The following is a 20522-nucleotide window of genomic DNA, read 5'->3' on the forward strand; positions in this document are numbered from 1 at the left end:
ACAGGTGGCAGGTGGAGAGAGGTAAATCCCCCTAAAGACCACCGGGCAGGTGGAGGCTTCACACAGACGCTGACCCCACTGGACAGTTATTGCCTTCATGGCCCTCCTAATTCTGTTGCAGGGAAACAAATTCAGGAGAGCCATGAAGAAACAGACGGCCAGTCTTAAGCAAAGAGCTTGACGAAGTGCTCATGAAATTCTTGGATAATGAGCGGGCAGCGGGGCAAGTGGTAAACAACAGTCTCCTTGAATGAACCTCGGCAACTTCGAGGCTTCAAATCATTACCTGGTCCGCTGAAAAGTCTGCTTCAACGTGCCATTGCGAGTGGGCACATACAAAACTGAGAAGTTGCCTGCTGGCTATGCCTAGGCCATCTCCGTGGGTGGCTCTTTCTGAGGATGCTGTCCAGGTGTTCTTTAAACAGTGGCATCTCCACATCTCTGGATGGCTCTGAAGAGAGGAATTCTACCACCGCCTCGCTGAGCTGCAAACCGGCGATGGGAGCTTGGCGAAGCACTGCAGCTCCATTTGATACCGACAGCGACATGTCTTTCAGTGGGTTCAGCGATGATGAGTGAGAAAATGAACATGGGATTTACCACTGATGTGGCAATCCGGCCACTTTTTTGTACTTTTTGGCACGTGACTCGAAAGTTTGCCCAGTGCACATTTTTTTCTTCCATGTCTCTGTAGCCCGGGTGGGCATTCTCTCTGTACTTTACTGTAGTACAGTGGCCATGTGCGCACATCTTGTATCTTGTGTGACTACACACAGAAGCGTCATTTCTGAATCTCTTTAGCTGCTTCTCGTTACAACACGCTGCCCATGTGCTTATATCCCACGATAACTATGCAAATGGGGAGAAAAAGCATAGCATTTTCTCTGGGCTTTGAAAGAAGCTTTCTGCATTTTAAAGTTAGGCTGTGCAGACTTTTTGTTGAAAGCAGGAATAAGTGCATGATAGCATTTTCAAGTTTGTTTTTTTTCCGCCGTGGGCTATGGCTAATTTTAATTGTTGGTTTTATTCGAGCTTGATGTTTTGCTCCTTTCAACATTGAGGGTATTAAAAGGGCTCCTTGTAATTTGAACTCCCTGCAACTCAAACCAGTTTTTGGTCCCATTTGAGTTATCAAGAGCAGACTGTACTGCTATTTGAGATAAAAATAATTTTTCAGATAATTCCACTGAAGACAGTACCTGACTGCAGTTGCGTTTGTTGCCTTTTCAAAACCTGGTTTGCTCAACATGCAGGCACATCGTACATGCAAGGACATCCACTCGAATTGTTGTTTGTGCATGCGGAACTCCATTTGAGTAGTTATTTGTAACAGCATTGTCCATGGGTCTTTTAGTCTAAAACTTTGCACTGATTCATACGGCTGGCTAAGAAGTGAAAAAAGCTGTATTTTTACCACCTGGGGATATTTAACGAGCTTCGCAATTTCAGTGCACATTAAAGATCCCCAGGTGGTCGAAATTGTTCTAGAGACCTCCACTACAGTTCTTCCTCTCTTTCTTGTTCACTGCCTCCTTTATCCCTTCCCTTACAGTGCATTTCGGGTGTCCACTGAGATAGGTGCCCACTGAGGCAGGGTTCCATTGTCCACTGAGGTACTTGAGACAGTTACTGCATCATTTCCTTTCCTCAAAACCAATTTTCATTTTCAGCTACTTTAGGCTTGGGTGATGCTTAAAAACTTTCACCAGTTTCCACAATCTGATTGGCTGGCTGGGTTTTGTCAGCAGGTGTCTCAGTTTGCAAAGTTGCGCAATGAACAAGAGCAGGGACAGGTGTGACTGAAACTTGCTGCTCAGTGGACTTTCGCTGCGGAGGGCTGCTCGGGAGAGTGCTGTTGTAAGACACAATTTCTGCTTGCAGGTCACCTGCACCTCGGCAACATTGTCCTCCGAGGAGATGACTGTGCCCTGACAGCACTGCAGAACCAGCTGCTTGGCTTGCCCAGTCGCTTGCGACCATTCGTGGTTGGCCTCAAGAAAGTCAGGGTGGGTGGTTGTGACCTGCAGGAACCAGTCTCCTTTTTCTTGGCTGTTCTCCTTAACCAGCCCTAGAATATCAAAATCAGTCTGGAGCCCATTCCAGCAGTTTTCCTCGTTGTTTGTAACACAGTAAATGTCACGAGTTAACTACCGTTGTTGCACAGACAAGGTAACTGCGGTTAAGCATTGCTGCACTTAGATGGGTTCAGCTGCGATTAAGGCTGCCTGTGTAAAAAGAGTGCTAGGTAATGAGGCCGCAGAGAATACGACAACCATGGTTAGTGGGTAAACTCAGTTCACTTTGCTATGCAGCTACGCACTATCACAATTAGCGATAATTTTAACCATGGTTGGGGCTTCCATTTTAACAAGGGCGTGAAAGGCTAGTAGGCTCAGTCTTAATTACGACTTCAGCGCTTGCGGTCTGTTTGAGGCCTGTCATTCATAGGGCTCTGCTTTCTTCCTTTGACAGACTGCAGAGGCCTTCGACGCATACAGCTTTGGCCACATGATCTACGAAATGACGTTTGGCAGGCCATGCAGCACGCCAACTTGTGACAGCTTCCCAGCACCCTGCCCACCCGAATTGAGTACGGCATTTGATTTTTTGTACAGGGCGGCCATTGGGAGGGGCCTTTGTCCTGCAGTGAATGTGACACATAACTTGCCACATTGCCACATAACTTGCCTTTCTGCTATTTTTACATTGTACCAGTGCACAATTTTATCACATCCATACTTGGCACATTAGATTGTGCATGCACCGTGATTGCAGCATCCTCTGAAACCATGTTTTTAAATAGCAAGAAAAAAGCCAGGATGTACCGTGTGTGCACAGCATCCACCTGTAATCCATCATTTTAGTCCTTATGTTACTTTGTGGTTATCGCTCGGCCCAGCAATATATCGCGCAATGAAGTGCAGTGCACATTTAACCTTTTTTTTATATATATAAAGCCATCCAATGATTCAACCATCAGATAATTCGGACGCTTCTTCCAGTCCTTTGATGTTCCATTTAATGTGGTTTTACTCTATTGGAAAATCAGTTCATCATCGACAACAAGTTGGAGACTGACTGCTGGTTGAGTAAATATATCAGTGCCTTTCCCCCATATTTTGTCTTGCTTGTTTATAGCAATGTTTGCACAGAAAAAGGTTGCAAAGTACTATTTGTATGCACATATGCATCCGTAAAGCAAACCACATTTTGTCTTCAAACCAATTCAATTCAAACCAAAACCTCTGGTCCCTTGAAATTTGAATCATTATGAGTGTCTGCTGTACATTGTATGAATTACATTGCTGCTGGCTGGTATTGGCGATACATTTTATGCAATTTTTCCAGCAGGTATGTGTATCGCAGGAGATGGCTCACGGCTTTACAACAGCACACTCAAATTGAATGATGGAGTGTTCAAGGTTTCTTGAGCTATTGTGGCTGAAGTGTGCCGTTATTCCTGGCATTACTGCAGGGTCTGTGCTGGAGGCGCTCATTTCTACGGAGGCGTGCAAGAACGGGCTCCCATCGGTGGCAGACCTGCTTATGCACCCGTGAGTTGGCACCCTTGGCACAGAAGAAAAGTTCTGTTTGCCTGTCAGCAGTCCTACAGACCAAGTGACACGCGTCACCTGATTTGGCTGATTTCTTTGTCACCCACCACGGTGGCTCAGTGGTTATAGCGCTCGGCTGCTGACTCAAAAGACGCAGGTTCGATCTCGGCCATGGCGGTTGAATTTCGGTGGAGGCGAAATTCTAGAGGCCCGTGTACTGTACGATGTCAGTGCACGTTAAAGAACCCCAGGTGGTTGAAATTTCCGGAGCCCTTCACTACGGCGTCCCTCATAGCCTGAGTCACTTTGGGACGTTAAACCTCCTTAAACCATAATTTCTTCGTAGAATTTTTTGCAGCCATTCTCTGCCCAGTGTGATGGGATTTTTTTATGCTGCAAGAGTTCAGGATGCACAGTTTTAAGATAATTTTCTAACTAGTGCGACAACAGGGTGAATAATTATTTCATGACTGTTATTGTAAAAATACGAAGTAGTGACATTTTGAATTCGTTGATTTTCCGACAAATGGTGGTCACTCAATGACAACATGTTATGATAATCCTAGCGTGGACTCAGTGTATTCTTTGTTACCACATAAAGGTAAGCCTGGACTTGGGTCTTATAGCCTACTGCTTGTGCAGAACTTGCCACGAAAGAAGTTGCATTATACATACATATTAAAGTTAAGGAAACTGTCAAGGTGTATTGCAGATATGCCTTTCTTCCTGTGGGGGCTTCTTGAAGCCAAAATTTTTTATATAAAATGAAGCCTCAACAAACACTGTCTGACCGGAGGCTCTAACTTTTGACTCAAGTATTATATCCAGTATACAAGGCAGTGAACATGACCTTTGTTCTGGGCACTGAAGTACCATAGCTGTATTAGCAAGCCTGAACGAAGAGATTGAGCAGCAGTTTTAGTGTCGAGTGCCACTACTGAAATCTCGTTATTTATTTATGCGGCTCGTAAAAACTGCAAGTTGCCAAATCACCTTTGCCATTTCCAGTAATGCTGTGCTCTAGAAAAACGATACAGCAGCAATGAATGCAGGATAAGATTTTTGGTTGCTCTAGGGCATGATGCTCACAAACGATAATCTCTTATTGTAGACCTTACTGTAATGTGTGGTCACCATGCCTCATTCTTAGGATGTTTTGAGTTGTGATCCATGTTGAGTACGTACTCCCGCAGAGTCCAGTTCATCTCAGGCAAGGCTGGCTGCATACAACAGGGTGTGTCGATTGTGGTTCCAGGTTTTTTCAGGCAGCAGCACCGGCCAATGGAAGCACGGCCAAGCTGGCTCTCAGGGTCCCCAGTTCCTTGAAGGACGCACTCAAGACAGCACGCTCGCGCACAGAAAGGAGGCTGCAGGAGGATCAGAAACAGGTGCGAATTTCTGTCTCCTTCTTTCTCTGTGCATGCATGCAAGTGCATACATGTGCCAGCCTTGTGCTCTAGTAATGAAAAAAGCGCAAACGAAGGTGAAGGCTCATGAGATGCAAGGTTGTGGGGTGGAAGCAGTGATGCCACACGATTGTCTTTTGTATTGTAACCTGCCTAGCCACTGCACCGAGCCCGAGCAAGTCTGTACGAGTACTGCTTAGGACAAGTGAAATGCAAACAGCAAATTTTTGAAAGCACAGGAATGAGTGACTGCGCAAAATAGCGATGGGTTTGTTGCTGCTTTCGGAGCAGTCGTCACATTTGCTAAGTGATAGCTAAGCACACAAGCGTTTATCCTCCCTGAATTGCTGTGCTTGCTGAAATGTGAATGAACTCCCGGAGCATGCTGTACTGTCGCCTCGGCTGCGAACATGCCTAAGCTTTCCTAGGATTCTGTAGTTTTTTTACAAAGTGTAACAATGAAGTCACGAGGGCCCCACTATGTTGCAAAGAATGTGTGTTCAAGTTTTAAGAGTTCGTTACCAGGGGCGCCACCACAAACAGAGGGGCATGAAGCTGCGACTACACTCACATGCTTGTTGTCCTTGCAGCTACGGCAGCGCACCAAGCTGAGCAAGGCCCAGGCTCGCTTTTCACAGGATGACGACCGCAGGAAGAGGCTGCTTGAGCTAAGGAGAGCAGAAGCGAGCCGGCCAGCCGCTCCCCAGACAACAGTTTCCCCTCGTCCTACTCTCGGTGAGCCTACTTATCCACCTTGTTGCCTGCATTTCATTAATACTGCTGACCACAGTTCTACGGTAAGCAACACTGATTCGTTAAAAGCTTTGATGTGATCTCATAGAACAGACTGAGCGTCAATTTAAGCTGACATGGGGTGTAATCATAGTAGACTCTGTGATTCAAACTTGAAAGGGACGAAAAATTTATTCTAATCATGCAGAATTCAAATTAAGGAGAGCCTTCTAAATATGCTTGATGTTGATGGGACCAATGCATCATTTTGAATAACTGGAAGTTCGAATTAACAAGAGTCCACTGCAAAAGGAGCAGAGTGCCACTTTCCTGTATTGGATCCTTTTTGAAATGCAACTGGGTAGTGGAAAAAAATAGCTGCGCACAGATGTAATACCTATTAGGGTCGGCTTGTTTGATTTACCCATGTAGCATACCTTGCTAGGTCATTTGTAAAAAGTAATTTTTTCCACTTACTTTCACTATGTAGAAAATTGTGTTCTCCTCTGTAAGATAAAGGAAAGTGCACGTCATTTCTGCAGGCAAGAGGACAAAGGGGTAGGAGCTGCTGTAAGTTTGAACTGAGGCTTACCGGTGACAAATGATGCACATGAGAATAACAGGCAGGGCCCGTTCTCGTGCCACAGGCTAGGGCGCAGAAGCCAAGAGCAGGATGGAATAAAGCCTGCTGAGAAAAGATAGTGGTAAAAGAATGCAACGCATCTACCAAGTCAAATATGCTTAAGCTAAATGCTTCGACTCCCACACAGGAGGCTTGTAACAATGAAACGGAGTGGTGTACAAAGTATATGTCCCTTGTCACATGCTCATGTTTATGGTGTGTCATGTTTGCACATTCCTTGACCCTTGCATGTGCATGATAAATGTCTCCTTGTGATAAGCCGTGTATACTCATTCTTTTCATTATGATCAACTCTGCCATGTAAAAGTAAGAGAGTAGTTTTATATCCAGCAGTCTTGATTTGGTGCACCTCTTTCTTTTACCGAGGTGAGCAGTGATGCAGGCGTATGCTTGCACATATACAGTTAGACATTGTATAGCCGAAATTCATAATAAAAAATTTCACAAAAAACTCACACGGGCCAAGCGCATTGTAGTCAGCAAATGGACAGCAACTTAGAGAACTTTTCAATGTTTTAGTGCCGTTTAGAAGCCATTCACGGCGATTGCAGAGGCCATAAGAAACCGAGTGCCAAACGCCAATTAAATTGGCTTCCCCGCACAGCACCGCCAGCTGGGTTGGTTTCTCCGCATTACAGCGGTGTTGCGTGAAAATTGGAATGCCAGAACGAAAGCTATCGCCATGTTAGTCACCTCTTGGTTGGTTGGTTACTGGAAGATGTGAGGTTTTAAATAGGGAGATAAATACGTTGTCCCCATTTAACCGCGGCTGACACAGTTCAAAACTGCCCGACCCCACCCCGTGGTCGCGTACTCTACCCAGCGCACGCAGGCTATGGCGGGCCTTGCTCTGAGGAAACAAAGGAACGACACTCTGGCTGACACAAACAAGGCATTTATTGCTACAACAACAATAACGCCAGCTAGCAACAAAATACGCTGAGAAATTGAGGACGTCTGACTCACCAGCATGGCTACGAGCGAATGTTCGCCCACGCTAAGGCAAGGGATACTCCGCAGCCAGACAGGATGAGATGCGGGGGAGCGTTCCTCCCCACGAGGCTTCGCGCCAGCCGGCGAGGAGCAGAGCCTTGCGCCGGACGTCAGCGCGCTTCCCCGTTCCCGAACCAAAGAGGGCCGTCTTCCCCGCGCGTGCGCTCAGCAAACACACCATCTGTGGCACTGCAACGCCAGCGCCCTCCCTTGTTAGTTAAAGTAACTAACACAGCTAAAGAGGGTGCATTGCGGGGAAGAGAACCACAGGGGACGAGTAAAGTGCATCCCCACATCCCACGCGCCTGCAAGTACATGCTATGGAGGAGTCTCCTGGTCTTCAGGCACTTGAGGCAGGTCTTGCGGCGGAGGTCATGCTGACAGCGTCGACGCAGACTTCCGCAGTATTCCGAAGGCGGCGTGAAGGTCTCCGCTGGGATGACTCGTGTGGCCCATGGACTACGTATCCGCAGGCCTGCGAAGAGAAGGCCGGTTGAAAACTGCAGGCCAGGATTCTGCAGTAGTCACCGGGCCAACAGCAGGCGGAAGTGACTGCTGACTGGTCTCTCCATGGCTGCCCTGGATGGAAGCGTCAAACAGGATACAAGCAGCTCCGTCGCCGCAGGCGGCAGTGAGACGACATGCACAGGACAGCAGGCCTCCACTGGATTTGCAAGATTTCCGAAACACACTCCGCATGCCTTTAACGTAGGTCACGAGAGGCGAAACGGCTTCTGCAAGGGCCTCGTGGCTCAATGCTGCACAACTCGCTAGCAAAACATGTCAGGAGGCTATGCAACGCAAAGTTCGAGTGAGCAAAGCCCCTTTTTTGAGTTGGACGAGACTGCTCAGTTCGTGCGAGGTTAAAAAACGGGTGGGCAGCAAAGTGCACCCCCTCTCAACACCACGGTCCGGTGGTCGTGTCTCTTCTGAGCCCAGGCCGCTCTGAAAAGCCTTAGGCCTCACTGCCATTGTGGCAACGACCCTCAACAAAAGAAGACATCAGCTTGTGGGGTGGTCATACCCCGTTCACTGCACGAAGCAGTTTCTGAGCGGCCGGCGCCCACCGTATCGGACGGGTGTCGGAGCACCTGGTGCCGAGCTGCCAATACCAGGGATCTCGTAGTGGCACCCGTGGCCCCAGGCCAACCGCCTCCTGAAGCTGCAACTTCCATAGTCGAAACAGAGACAGTAGAGAAAATATACAGAAAACTTGGACCACCCACGAGGCTTCCATACTCTCTCGCTTCGGTCTCTGCAACCCCGCGGGCGCTAGGCCTCGCTCTCCCTCGATGCGAACCAAGTGGTTCTCGTGCTGAAGAAACTCCCGAGAAAACTTGACGAAAAATGTGCTCAGCGTGTAGAAAAATGCAAACATGCTGCAGCGCAATACACCTCCCACTCAAGAAAGCATGCCGCAGATCCTAGCGATCAAAATTCACGCTAGGCCTAGCACTTAAGTCCGGACAAAGAACGTTCCTCGAACCGAACAGATAGTCGTCCAATGTTCCAAGAGCAGGCCCCACGTTGGGCGCCAGATGTAGGGTTTTAAATAGGGGGATAAATACGTTTTCTCCTTTTAACCGCGGCTGACACAGTTCAAAACTGCCGGACCCCACCCCGTGGTCGCGTACGCTACCGAGCGCACGCCCACGGCAGGCCTTGCTCTGAGGGAACAAAGGAATGACACTCTGGCTGACCCGAACAAGGCATTTATTGCTACAACAACAATAACGCCAGCGAGCAACAAAATACGCTAAGGAATCGAGGACGTCCGACTCACCAGCACGGTTACGAGCGAATGTTCGCCCAGGCTAGGGCAAGGGATACTCCGCGGCCAGACAGGATGAGATGTGGGGGTACACCCGGCCAATCCTTCAACAGTACCGCACGAGCGTCGACCAAACTGCTTGCCAGCGCCTTATCGCGGCCGGTGAAGCCAGCGAGAAGAACCGCGTGCTCACAAGTTTTCCTACACATCGATTGTCGTCTGCTGGCTTTTCCCACTATCGCTACACAACCCCTTCCACGGTTGCTGAGTGCGCAAATTCATGGCCAAACCAAGATACAGAGACAGGTGAAACTAGACTGCATTTTTTGACCAGCATTATTGCATGATTGTGCCTACTCTGGAAAAGGATTAACAAAACAAGCAAAAGAAGACAAATTCTTCATTTAACAAAAAAGAAGGCGCCTCTTTGGATGTTGGTGCACAGTCAGGCACTGTGTATTGAGGCACTTTCTACACCTTGCATGCGATGGCGCTTGCGTGTGCTTCAGCGCAGGTGCGTTCCTCCCCATGAGGCTTTGCGCCAGCCGGCGAAGAGCGGAGCATCGCGCTGAACATTAGCGCACGTCCCCGTTCTCAGGCCAAAGAGGGCCGTCTCCCCCGTGCGCGCGCACTCGCAGCAAACATGCCATCCGTGGCGCTCGTGTCGAGGGTGTGCTGTGGGGAAGCGAACCACAGGGGACGAGTAAAGTGCGTCCCCACAAAGGCTACAATCAACCATGCCGCTGGTTCCGGGGCACCGCCGTCGATGGATGCAAGTGTCGCAAACATGTGCTGGCCACCCGGTTATCAGCTGTTCTCGCTGCTATATCTTCCCTGGCGCTGTTGGCAAGTGCAAGAGGGGAGCATATGTAGAAACTCCTGTGTGAGGTAAGGCGCAAATGCTTGCCGCATCACGACCTGTCACTCGTGGAGTGAGGTGAAGCATGGTGCCTGCCATCAGAGTCGGCAGAACTTGGAGCTCAGCAGTTCGATATATGCGTTTCATGGGAAACAGTGTTATGGCAGTTATAATTGCATGCGTTTGTGAAAAATTTTAAACAGCAGTTGTTTGATATAGCCAGTAATTTGTAATATCCCTGTTCATTACATCGCGGGTTTGACTGTATTGCAGTTCGAAAACTGTGCCAACGTCCAGCTACAAATGTTGTCATATCACATTTCAGGTGGCAGTACTCCAAGGACCGAGGATGCAGTCAGAACTCAAGCTCCGCCCCCTCCTCCGCCGCCACCACCACCTCCACCAGCGGGAGGCGCGCCTCCGCCGCCGCCACCACCTCCTCCACCGCCTCCCCTACTGCCAGTCAGTGGCGGTCCTCCACCGCCACCGCCACCACCCGGGCCTCCGACTCCGGGGTCAGGGTCATCAGGATCGTCGACTGACCGCTCTGCCCTGCTATCCTCTATCACGGCCTTCAACAAGAGCGCCTTACGTAAGGCGACCACCAAAGACTGCAGCAAGCCCAAGCTCTGACACCCGGCCACAAGCCCAGCCACTCTAGGAAAAGATACCACCTAGGCTAACTCTCTCATTTAATGACACTGGTTGGTCCGGCTGGCTGAAAAGAGGTGCCATCAAAGTGCAGGGTTGACAGCAGCACGAAATGGAAGGACAGAAGAGCATTGTGACAAGTTGTTTTGTGCTATGAACAAAGCTACAAAGGGGTGCGTCTCAGCACAAGCAGTGTGTTGACAAAGCACATCAAAGGCTGGTGTGAAAGCTTATGTTGTTTACTCCGGCTGCTCTCAGAAAGTTTTTGCACAGGTGTGAGGATGTGAAGCAGTGTTCACTGCAAGAGGGCCAAAGTGAAATAAAATGTGGCAGCCTTGCATTGGAGGTTAAAAATAGTCCCGTTAGAAGAGGGATATGTGGTCACGTAAATTCGTTCAAGCAGAGCAATGTAAGCAAAATCAGATAGCCTGCAACTTTACTAAAAATTACAAATGCATGTGCACTCATCAATGAATGAAATGCAGCAACACAATCATTACCTCTAGAAATTCCATGCCATTGTGAAGTGCATGTTGCTCGATAGATGTTCAGAGGTATGAAGTACTTCGTCTTTATCTGAATGTTCTGTTTAATGAAAACACTTCGCAGCAAGCGTAGCTCAGGGTGAAATAACTAAAGGCCATGTGCTTAGAGTGTCATGCTTCATTTGTTGACAGCTGTACATCTAGTACGTTTACCTCCCTCCCAAGTGCTGCCACGTTTTGCTTTCCCCTTTTTTGGGTTCCGGTGAACATTACTTCACGTTTGGTGCCTTGTCCAAGTTCTTGAAGCTGCCCTTAAGTTTTGTTGCTGTTAATACTGCACTATACGCGTACACCAGTCTTGGCCAACAGTACTAGGAAGAGCAAGTGCCTTTTTTTTGTTGAATCCCAGTGCTGTACAGAAATGGCACAGAATTGGCAGACATGGTGCAGAAAGACCAAATGTCTATTTCTTTTTTTTAAAGAATTGTAAGTGAACACAACTTTTTTTTTTTTGCTGTCAGCCATATCTCCTAGAGAGGTAAAAATGAACCAAGTACGTTTTGTAAACCTACTGGCGTGTACCTGCTGCAATACCTGGCACAGAGTGCTGTGCATGAGGTTTAACATAGATGCCATTGAAAAACACTAATATAGCACTTGTTTTCTGTGCACCCTTTTTTTTTTTTTACATCTTAATATTTAAGAAAAAATTGTGGACATTGTTTAGGCGTAATGCAAAACTTGTGAAAGTTCGGATAGACGTGTACAATTTTGCGCTTACGAAGCTTACAAGGCCTGACCGTGAAATATCCAAGTGTAGTCTACATACTCAAGGATGTCGCTAAAAGAGCATTCGCTGGTTTTGTTAAAGCCCAGCAGGAACTTCAAATGGTGATACCAGTAGATATGCAGTTTTTGTTGATGTTAACTTGCTCTGCTAAGCTGTGTGTTGGTAGGTATGGTTTATTTGGCATTTCCAGGAGCCAAGCACAATCAACTAAATATAGATCACCGCTTTTAGACGAATAGGGTAGAGGTGCATAACTCAAGATGCGTTCAAGTGCTCCGCGTCACAAGAGCCCCTGGACATTAACGCATGCCCTTCACCCATCATCTAAAAGACCATCACTAGGCATAGCAGTGTGCATCATCTCAAAACTGAACCTCCTTTGTGTCACCTGCATTCTTAAATATAACAAGAGTCCTGTAATTTTTTATTGTGAAAAAGCGATAATAGGTTTCAGTATTTTCAGTTGTGTACATAGTACATGAAAGCGCAGATTTTCAAAATAAACCCTTGTGCATTCTATTCACTGTGTGCTGTTGATTCTCTGCCACAATTGAGTGTTGCACACGCAAGCATACAATTGCAATGTGTGTGTGTGAGATACAAACTGTGCAGACTGTGAATGTGTGAACAGGTTTTTATGACATTCACAAATCTTTAAAAAAAAACTAATGGTCTGGACCAGTCTATAGCACAAACAAGTTTTTCATGAGTAACTTTCTATGAGTGCATTGCAGTCATCTTTCCCATGCCAAATGGTTAGACCACTGCCACACCCCAACTCCAACAAACATCCTGTGACAGCAAAAGTCTGCGTTAAGCATGACCTATTTACATTATGCCACATTTGCTTAAAGGATGTCCCACTGGTGGCTCACTTGTGCATTAGCTGTGGTTTTCATGTGATTTGAGCACAATGGTGCAAATTTATGGTACTGTACCCCATATATCATGGATGGTCACGAGCATTTTCACCACAGTGACAACAGCCCACAAATGAAAACATCATGGATGGCCACGAGCATTTTTACCACAGTGACAACGGCCCACTGTACCACAAATGAAAAGTTCGAACTAGTGGAAATTCCTGGTACTCGTAGGAAGTGTTATGGGCAGGCACGAGACTTAACACTGGAAATGCTACACCATAACAATGCACGGTGATATGGCTGCCAAAGTTCTTGTTTTCAGGCAGCACTTGGAGGTCCCTTTTCATGAAAGCCTGAACACAGAGCACTTCATTGCACAGAAGCTAGACCGACGCATATTTGACTTCGTCGAATGCTTTCCTTGCCTTCTTCAACTCTTCATTCATCGTCAGAAGGTCCTTCACACGTGCGTACTTTCGAGGATCCTTGCGCACCAAGAACACAATGTCTTCCACTTGTACACGGCCTGTACGGCCAATTTCCATCGCCTTGTGCGTCTGAAAGGAAAAAGTCCACATTTGCTTAGGTCATTTTCATAGCTTCCTGGGTAACGGTAGGTTATTTGTTTCACTGAGAGATCAAGTTTACATTCTTTCGATACTTGTTTGCAAGAAATGCTGATATGTACCCTAGTAAGTCTCCAGAATGTTGAGCAGAAACGCACTGTCTGCATATCACGGCATGCAATTCGCAGACTAGGCCACAGGTTGGGCACCTTTTTCTGGATCTTACCATTTCAATGATGAATTCAATAACAAGGTCCTCTAGAAGATCCACAGACTCCGTGTAGGGATTCTGGTCGTCTCCAAAACCGTACATCATGCACCTCACTGGCAATGAAAGAAAATTGAAAGAACGTTATCCCGCTTGCCAGCCCGTTACGAGATGTGCACAATGCCGAGACACTCACGTTCTTTAGAGAAAAGCCTCTTACGTCTGTCCCCAACTTGAACTTCAGCTCCTTCCGGAAGGTCGTCGTCAAACTGCAAAAGTGTCTCAATTAATCACACGTCGTAACACACTTGAACCTTTGCGTAGTTACCTGGTCAAAGGCGTCATCGCTAGCTGCCATCGCGGTGTACTTCCAGAAATTGCACGGCTACACAAACGAAGACGAACACATACGAAGGAAATATATATTTACTGCCTTACAGCGTCCTTCTAACAGAGAAAAATCCCGGTTACTAAGGGCAAAAGTCAAATGCTGGAACCTGCCTGAGAGCCGTAACCAAAAAACAATCGAACAATCGCGAAACCATAAACACAATGCAAACGACCACGCTTATTTTGCAGGCGCGATTTCGTAGCCAAATGAAAACAAAATTCTACTAAATAAAAGCAATGTAAAGCATTTTTAAAACAATATAACTTTAGTTAAATAATTCTGCACAAAATAATTGAAATTTAAGAGCGTGTCAAAGGACTTTATGACTATTCGTAACAGGGTCGCCAGTGTCGCTTCGATCGCTTTGTACGGAAGCGACGTCCGCGACACTAGTGGCGCAATAGAGAAAGAATCCCCATTGCATCGCGAGGCTGGCGGGGCTTTCTCGTGATTGTTGGTCTAGGTGCCGAGTCGACTCTTGACATGTCAAGCGACGTATGTTTTTGTTTTGATCGGCCTGCGAGGCGAGTCCCTGTGATCGCCAGGATCTGAGATGTTGGAGCCAAGACTCCACGTTCTCTGTGGTCGCCTTCCCCGTCATTCCTGAGAGCTGCAGCCGCCCGAAGACAGCGGGGAAGTGCCGACGCAGCCTATCGGGCTGGACCGATTCCGACGAGAGGATATCCTGTCGTGTGTCTCTTCTGATCGGTTTCACAGCGCGTCCAAGCGCCGAATCATTCACAATGCCCGGTATAATGAGCGTGGACGAGTTCGTCTCCGAGACGCAGGAGGACTACAACTCGCCCACGACGTCGACTTTCGTCGGCAAGATGAACCACTGCCGCCAAAGCGTCAACCTGCTAGAAGAGGTGAGATGGACGATCATCGGCCCTCCGAAGCGTGACCAATCGTGCGGTGGATTGAAAAAGCCGCGCCTTAACTCGCGCGGTCGTGGTTTATTTCGTAAATCCTGGCAAAAAGTGCTTACTCGGTAGTGTTTACTTGGTTGCAGGGGCTGAATTGAAAAGAAAAAAAAAATGAAGCCAAGGTGCGAGTAAGAGGAGGAAGAGAACACACCCACCTTTCAATAACACTGCTTGCGCAAGACCACCAAACGTATTCTTGCGGCGAGCTTCCTCGTACTTGTTTTTGTTGCATTGTTTCTCGCGGTTCCTAGTCCGTGTTTTTTTACAGCGGAACGACTTACGCGTGTTGCCGGAATAACTTTCGTCTTGCTGTTTGACAGCCGCCGCATCGCTGCGCGCACGTTCTTTTTGAGCTCGGTTTGTGTCGGTTGTGTAAGCGTTAGCAGTCTCGGCTGCTTTTTTTTTTTTCTTTGCTTTTGTAGTACAGCTTGGTTTGTCGGAAATAGTATGCGGAACGCTCGAGGTCTGAGGAAGTTGAGTGTCGTTGAATGTTTAGTTTAGCAAGGTGTGTCGGTCAACTTGACACTGCGTCGTGTACGCCTGCAAGGGGAGTTCTTTTCATAAGTATTAACGCAGGCTCTGCGGGCTGTTATATTTGTTATGTGTGACTGTCGTCACTAACTCGTGACAGCATCCTTTAGGCATTAAAATGTCGAAGCAGATGGTTGTAGTACAAGTCGCGTGATCTAAGTAACGGTACATCATAATTTCCCTTTCTCTTTATTCATTTTTTAACCACGCATCAGGCGCATTTATTGTACTCTGTTTAGTCATTGTTCTTTAAAAAAAAATTAACAGGCGGAGAAATGAAAAAGCGATTTTATTTTTGTGCAGACACTTGACTTTGATCGAGATGGCCTCACAAAGATGAAAAAGGCTGTGAAAGCTGTTTATAACAGCGGAAACAGTGAGTACATTTGCCTGTCTTCCTGTTTGGTCATTTTCAAATGATGAATTGTTTTTCGCCCTAGCCGATCGTGGCCTGCCACAGCATTTGTGTTTAGTGACGACTCTGTATCACAGGAAGTCCAACGTCAACAGGTTGAGAATGCATGAAAGCTGTGTCTTAAATGTGCATTCAGATAATGCTTGGGGAGCATTTGTTCAAGGCACTTCAATCTTATTGCAGTTGTGGTTTTCAGCTTGTGTTGTAAATGAATTGCTGAGCGATGACTTAAAAAAAAGTACCAGTGGTACCATGCAGTTACAGGAACATGAACCAATAATGCCATCAACATTGACACGAGAGTGGAAGCAGGCGCACTCGTATCAGCATATTCAGTTCTGGTCAGGCCGAGTGACATGCCTTTGCTGCTTCGTGTAGTATCAGCCGACCCTCAGCGCTTTCTAACGTCACAAAAAAAAACTTTGTTACGTTTTTCTTTTGTCATTGAGTTTTGGCTTCACTAGTGTTATTACTGCAGAATCATTCCATTCAAAAGGAGATACAAACAGCGCTCTTGTACTAGTGTTTACCTCAGTATTAATTTGTTTTTGTGGTTGCACATAGCTACAGGTAGTTTTTCGTTGTCACTCTATCATTTATGGTTAACTTGTCCCTGATGTTATGTTAAAATGCCTTCTGCCTAGTGAGAGATGCCATGCTGATGATTGCATACACTGGCGCACAGATTCCGATGCCGCTGAAGTCTGTGCTGTAAGCTGCAACAGGGAGTCATTCTGCTTGTCTTTTAAAGGCACCCTTAGGAAACATCTCCTGTTGAAACTGTTGTCAGTTTCATGCAAAGACTTGTCCCTGCCACTTGGCATTGTTGTTACGGTAGTGGAATGTGGGCCAGGAAGTTCTCACAAAGTAATTGCCAGTTCATATATCATCAAACCGTGCCTTCTTTATCATTTCTTTTACTGACTTGCTTGTGAGTGCGCCGTCCTCTCCTCTCGTGCAGACAGGAGAGACCACTGTGGTGGTTTTGTTCGCTCTAGCAACAAAAGCCATAAAATGTGGTGGGAGCATGAGACGAGCTCTCGAAAGGCTTGAAAATATGTTGCATTGCCCCTTTAATGGTATAACACATATCTAACGCTCCTTGAAGGTTTCCTAGAAATTTTCGTTTCACACTTTTAGGGAGTGTGAAAAACATGCAAATGTAATAGTCTGTTATTGGCTTACTTTGGTCTGATAAAACTCAAGAACAAAGCACCACATGGCCCTCAAAGGAGGTCCTGCAGCCACTGGAGTCCAGGGATTTTCATGACACTGTGGTTAATCCAATTAAGCCATGGTACAAAGGGATTAACCACGATGTCATCAGAATCGGAGTACACCGTTGTCTGGAGGGCCTCCTTCGATAGGAATTTGTTGCTTTGTTCATGAGTTGCACCCTGCCATTGTGTAGCAAGCTGGAGAGAGCAAATGGGGTTGTGTTGAAATGTGTTGTGAACGCTGCAGTAATCGCTTCTCAATCTCCTTTCTACGTGGCAGCTCATGTCGACAACGAAGTTAACCTTTCCAAGGCTCTCGAGAGGCTAGGTGCCAACGCAGTCACAAAAGATCAGGAGCAAGACATAGGTACGCATGCAGCCCGTTGTGGGCTTATTTCTTTGCCCTCCTGTACATTCACTGGCACCTTTGTTTTTCGTTGTGAAAGCATTTGAGCTTTACAGATTTGGGGAGGCGCTATGCAGTCGCAGAGAGAAGCAAAGCTTTTGTTCTTATGTGTGTGTCTGTTTCACGTGAATTGTTGAGGTATCACATTTGCCATGCCACTTTCTGGGAAGGGTAATCTGATGTCATAAAGACATAAAATTGCGGAACCTTATGTTTCAGGCACATTCACTGGAACCGGTTCTCACAAAAGTGATGACATTTAACCTAAATTTGTCTTCTGGAATTCACTAACAGTTTTGGTTGTGGTGTTGTAAAGTACTTTCTGCGTAGGTGTTGGTCATTTTTATTTGTTCTCTTTCTTTACTTCTCTTTTGACTTTTGTGGTCGTGTGATTATGTGAGTTTTTTTCACAAATTTTATTGCTTAACCATCATAATCATCTGCAGCTTTGCATTTGGCAATTTTTATTCTAGCCACAGTAAGCAGTAAGCCACTGCGGTGGCCCTAGTGGTTATGGTGCTTGGCTGCTGGCCCGAAAAATGCGGGTTCAATCTCGTTTGCGTTTCTATGGAGGCAAAATGCTAGAGGCCCACGTACTGTGCGGTCTCAGTGCATGTTAAAGAACCTCAGGTGGTCGAAATTATTCGGAGCCGTCCACTACGGCGTCCCTCATAGCTCGAGTCACTTTGGGATGTTAAACCCCCATAAACTAAACCAAACCAGCCACAGTATGGTCTGCTTTGGTTTTTTGAGGTTAGCAAACATGGACATTATAATTGTAAACTGTCTTGTATAAAGGGACAAATAAACACTAAATCAAAAATGTAGTCTTTAGTGCATACATTTGTTATGGACATTATCATAACAGTGAAATGTGCAAAACTCGTAAGTACTGACTAAAACACTCGGTGCACATCAAAGGTACAACACTGTTGCTTAACATAGTTCCGGGTTATACAAGATTATTCTCTCTTGTATGCATGTATATATTGAGGCATAATTATAAGCCCAGTCAGTATTGGGCAGCCCTATGTATCACGAGCGTCATATCCATACATTTTGAGGCGCTGCTCAAGTTTGCCTTTAAAGTTAAGCTCTGCATCTGATATTTACATAAGGATGGAACAAGTAAGCATAGGCAGAGGTCAACTGCAGTTCAAGGCTGATGTTTCAGTGTGTGTGGCATAACCTTGCTTTTACTTTTTATAGGGGCTGCATTTCTGAAGTTTTCGGTGGTCACAAAAGAGCTTTCGGCACTGATGAAAACTTTGGTAAGATATCTCCTTAACATTTTACTGTCTAGTGACAGTCATATTTCAGCTGTCACTTCGCCAGCTTGTGCAGTATTTAGGGGCACGTTATCGTGATGAAGAAACTTTGAAAGCTTTTACTGCTGTGTCAGCTGATTGTGCTCTCATTCGCCTTCGATTTTTTGTGTGTTCATAGGGGCCAGCTCTCTCTCTCTCCCCCCCCCCCCCCCCCCCCAAAAGTGCAGAGGGGATTTCTCCTCTCCACTTTGCCACCAGCCAAGGCAGCCACCATCTACCACTGTTGGCAGTTGAATAGATTAAGTTATATTAAATTAACTCACTAAGTCATTAATGTCTTGCAGCGAACAATGTAGATGTAAGGATAGAATTCCGGGATGTATGGCTAAAACAAAGTTACAACGGCTTTTGCTGTTAAAAAAAAAAATGATTTTACAGAATGCATGAATTCTATAGTGCGTGCATTGTTGTCAGGTGTGAATGAATGATAACTGAGAGGTTTAATTTTTTTCAGATGCAAAGCTTGCACAACATTATCATGTTTCCCCTGGATAATTTATTGAAAGGTGATTTGAGAGGCGTCAAAGGTGTAAGTACCTGAAAGAGATTCAAAGAATATTATGCGCATGCGGAATGTGACACTGCTAAGCAGTTGTTAATTTTTTTGCATACATCCGTTGATTTGTTTGTTCACCATTCTAGGACCTCAAGAGACCATTTGATAAGGCGTCTCGAGATTATGAAGCCAAATCGTAAGTGCACAGAGTGTTTGTTTGATTTGACATCCCTCTACCCGATTCCCACGGGGCTTTAGCTAAAGTACCATAGCGTTTTTTAAGCATGCTACCATTAAATGATGTAGTGCTTTAGCATGTTTACAGTTGTGATGCACGCTGTTATTTATTGCCTGTCGCGCAATATTCCTTGAAGCTTTGCCAAGTGGTGCATTTCTGACGTACTTGATTAATACAGAAAAGAGAACCTTAGTTTTTCAATGAGCATGACTGGCTGTGCTTGTTTCTGTCACTCTTCTAATCCCTTCTGTTTATCACTTCTGCAGGGCCTTCGTCCTTTCTTGCTTTTTTTACGATAAAAAAAGGTACAAATCCTGCACATTTCTGTTTTCCTCCGAAGGCCTAACAAACTGCGGAATATCTGTGTCGTTAGGTGTCGCGTAGTGATCTTCACTTGATTAATAATGTTTTTAATTGTGTGTCTCTTTCTTTGTCAGAACTAAAATAGAGAAGGAAAAGAAACAGCAGGCTAAGGAAGCTGGTCTTATTAGAACGGAGATATCGCCTGCAGAGGTAAGGGCTGCTTTGTGCGTCATTCTTTGCTCCTTTTTGTGTGAGCGATCTCCATACCTGTGGTGTCTCTTCAAAGATTGCAGATGAAATGGAGAAGGAGCGAAAGATGTTCCAGCTGCAAATGTGTGAGGTGAGCAACCATTGCTATGTTGACAGCTGCATAAATGTACAACCTTGGTCCTGTTTTTGCAATTATAGTCTTCAGGATTTCCTGCATGCCTTGCAGCTGGGTTTTCTTTTTTTTTCTTCTTCTTTCTTGGAATTTTTCTGTGGGTATCTAGTTTGTTCAGTGCCGTTATTGCACAAAATTTAAACAGTAGCAGTGCCATTCCATGTAGTGGCTGATAATAGGCAGGGCAGAAATTGGTGGATTTTATGGGTCTAAAGCTGAAACTTTTATTTATCCGTTGTTGCTTACATGCATGCATGCATACTGCCGGAAATGGATAAGCAGGCACCAAACAAGCAAGATGTGATGAAAAAGTAAAGCAAGTTTTGTATAATTAATGAAATTATGCCTTTGCACACTGCGTGTAT

General features: G+C 46.0%; 3 protein-coding genes and 1 pseudogene across 7 annotated transcripts in view; 3 read left to right on the forward strand and 1 right to left on the reverse strand.

Moving 5' to 3' along the window:
- Positions 1-397, forward strand: part of LOC149358375 (uncharacterized) — a 1083-nt pseudogene extending 686 nt beyond the window's left edge.
- The window catches only part of LOC149358374 (PX domain-containing protein kinase-like protein), a 23688-nt gene extending 11285 nt beyond the window's left edge, over positions 1-12403 (forward strand). For both annotated transcript variants that reach the window (XM_089570435.1, XM_089570436.1), the window contains exons 9-14: positions 1882-2006; positions 2473-2590; positions 3476-3554; positions 4810-4942; positions 5551-5695; positions 10284-12403. In XM_089570435.1, coding sequence (XP_089426561.1) covers positions 1882-2006; positions 2473-2590; positions 3476-3554; positions 4810-4942; positions 5551-5695; positions 10284-10591 — 908 coding nt within the window. In that variant the 3' untranslated portion in view covers positions 10592-12403. The remainder of the gene's footprint in view (positions 1-1881; positions 2007-2472; positions 2591-3475; positions 3555-4809; positions 4943-5550; positions 5696-10283) is intronic.
- Positions 11963-14096, reverse strand: Taf13 (TATA-box binding protein associated factor 13). Its single transcript, XM_089570438.1, has 4 exons — positions 13853-14096; positions 13721-13793; positions 13543-13640; positions 11963-13307 (listed from the first exon to the last, which is right to left on the reverse strand). Exons 1-4 carry the CDS (start codon positions 13880-13882, stop codon positions 13134-13136), a joined length of 375 nt encoding a protein of 124 aa, XP_089426564.1. The 5' UTR covers positions 13883-14096; the 3' UTR covers positions 11963-13133.
- Positions 14097-14331: 235 nt separating this feature from the next.
- Asap (ArfGAP domain of ASAP) overlaps positions 14332-20522 on the forward strand; it is a 30246-nt gene continuing 24055 nt past the window's right edge. For 2 of the 4 annotated variants that reach the window (XM_089570439.1, XM_089570441.1), the window contains exons 1-9: positions 14332-14784; positions 15676-15748; positions 17285-17371; positions 18620-18681; positions 19193-19267; positions 19381-19430; positions 19739-19777; positions 19910-19985; positions 20062-20115. In XM_089570439.1, the coding sequence (XP_089426565.1) occupies positions 14659-14784; positions 15676-15748; positions 17285-17371; positions 18620-18681; positions 19193-19267; positions 19381-19430; positions 19739-19777; positions 19910-19985; positions 20062-20115 (642 nt within the window). In that variant the 5' untranslated portion in view covers positions 14332-14658. Of the gene's footprint in view, positions 14785-15239; positions 15406-15675; positions 15749-17284; positions 17372-18619; positions 18682-19192; positions 19268-19380; positions 19431-19738; positions 19778-19909; positions 19986-20061; positions 20116-20522 lie in introns of those variants that run through there. The other 2 variants (XM_089570442.1, XM_089570440.1) reach the window with 2 other exon arrangements.

This window comes from Amblyomma mixtum, chromosome 2 (assembly GCF_055824585.1).
Source record: "Amblyomma mixtum isolate Tamu chromosome 2, ASM5582458v1, whole genome shotgun sequence".
Classification (NCBI taxonomy): Eukaryota; Metazoa; Arthropoda; class Arachnida; order Ixodida; family Ixodidae; genus Amblyomma; species Amblyomma mixtum.

Bases quoted from the DNA above. Each gene is read 5' to 3' on its own strand.
- Taf13 (XM_089570438.1), bottom strand. From the start codon at position 13,882: ATGGCAGCTAGCGATGACGCCTTTGACCAG. The intron at 13,794-13,852 runs GTAACTACGCAA...ACACTTTTGCAG, and splicing joins GCGATGACGCCTTTGACCAG to TTTGACGACGACCTTCCGGA. The intron at 13,308-13,542 runs GTAAGATCCAGA...TTTTCCTTTCAG, and splicing joins TTGAATTCATCATTGAAATG to ACGCACAAGGCGATGGAAAT.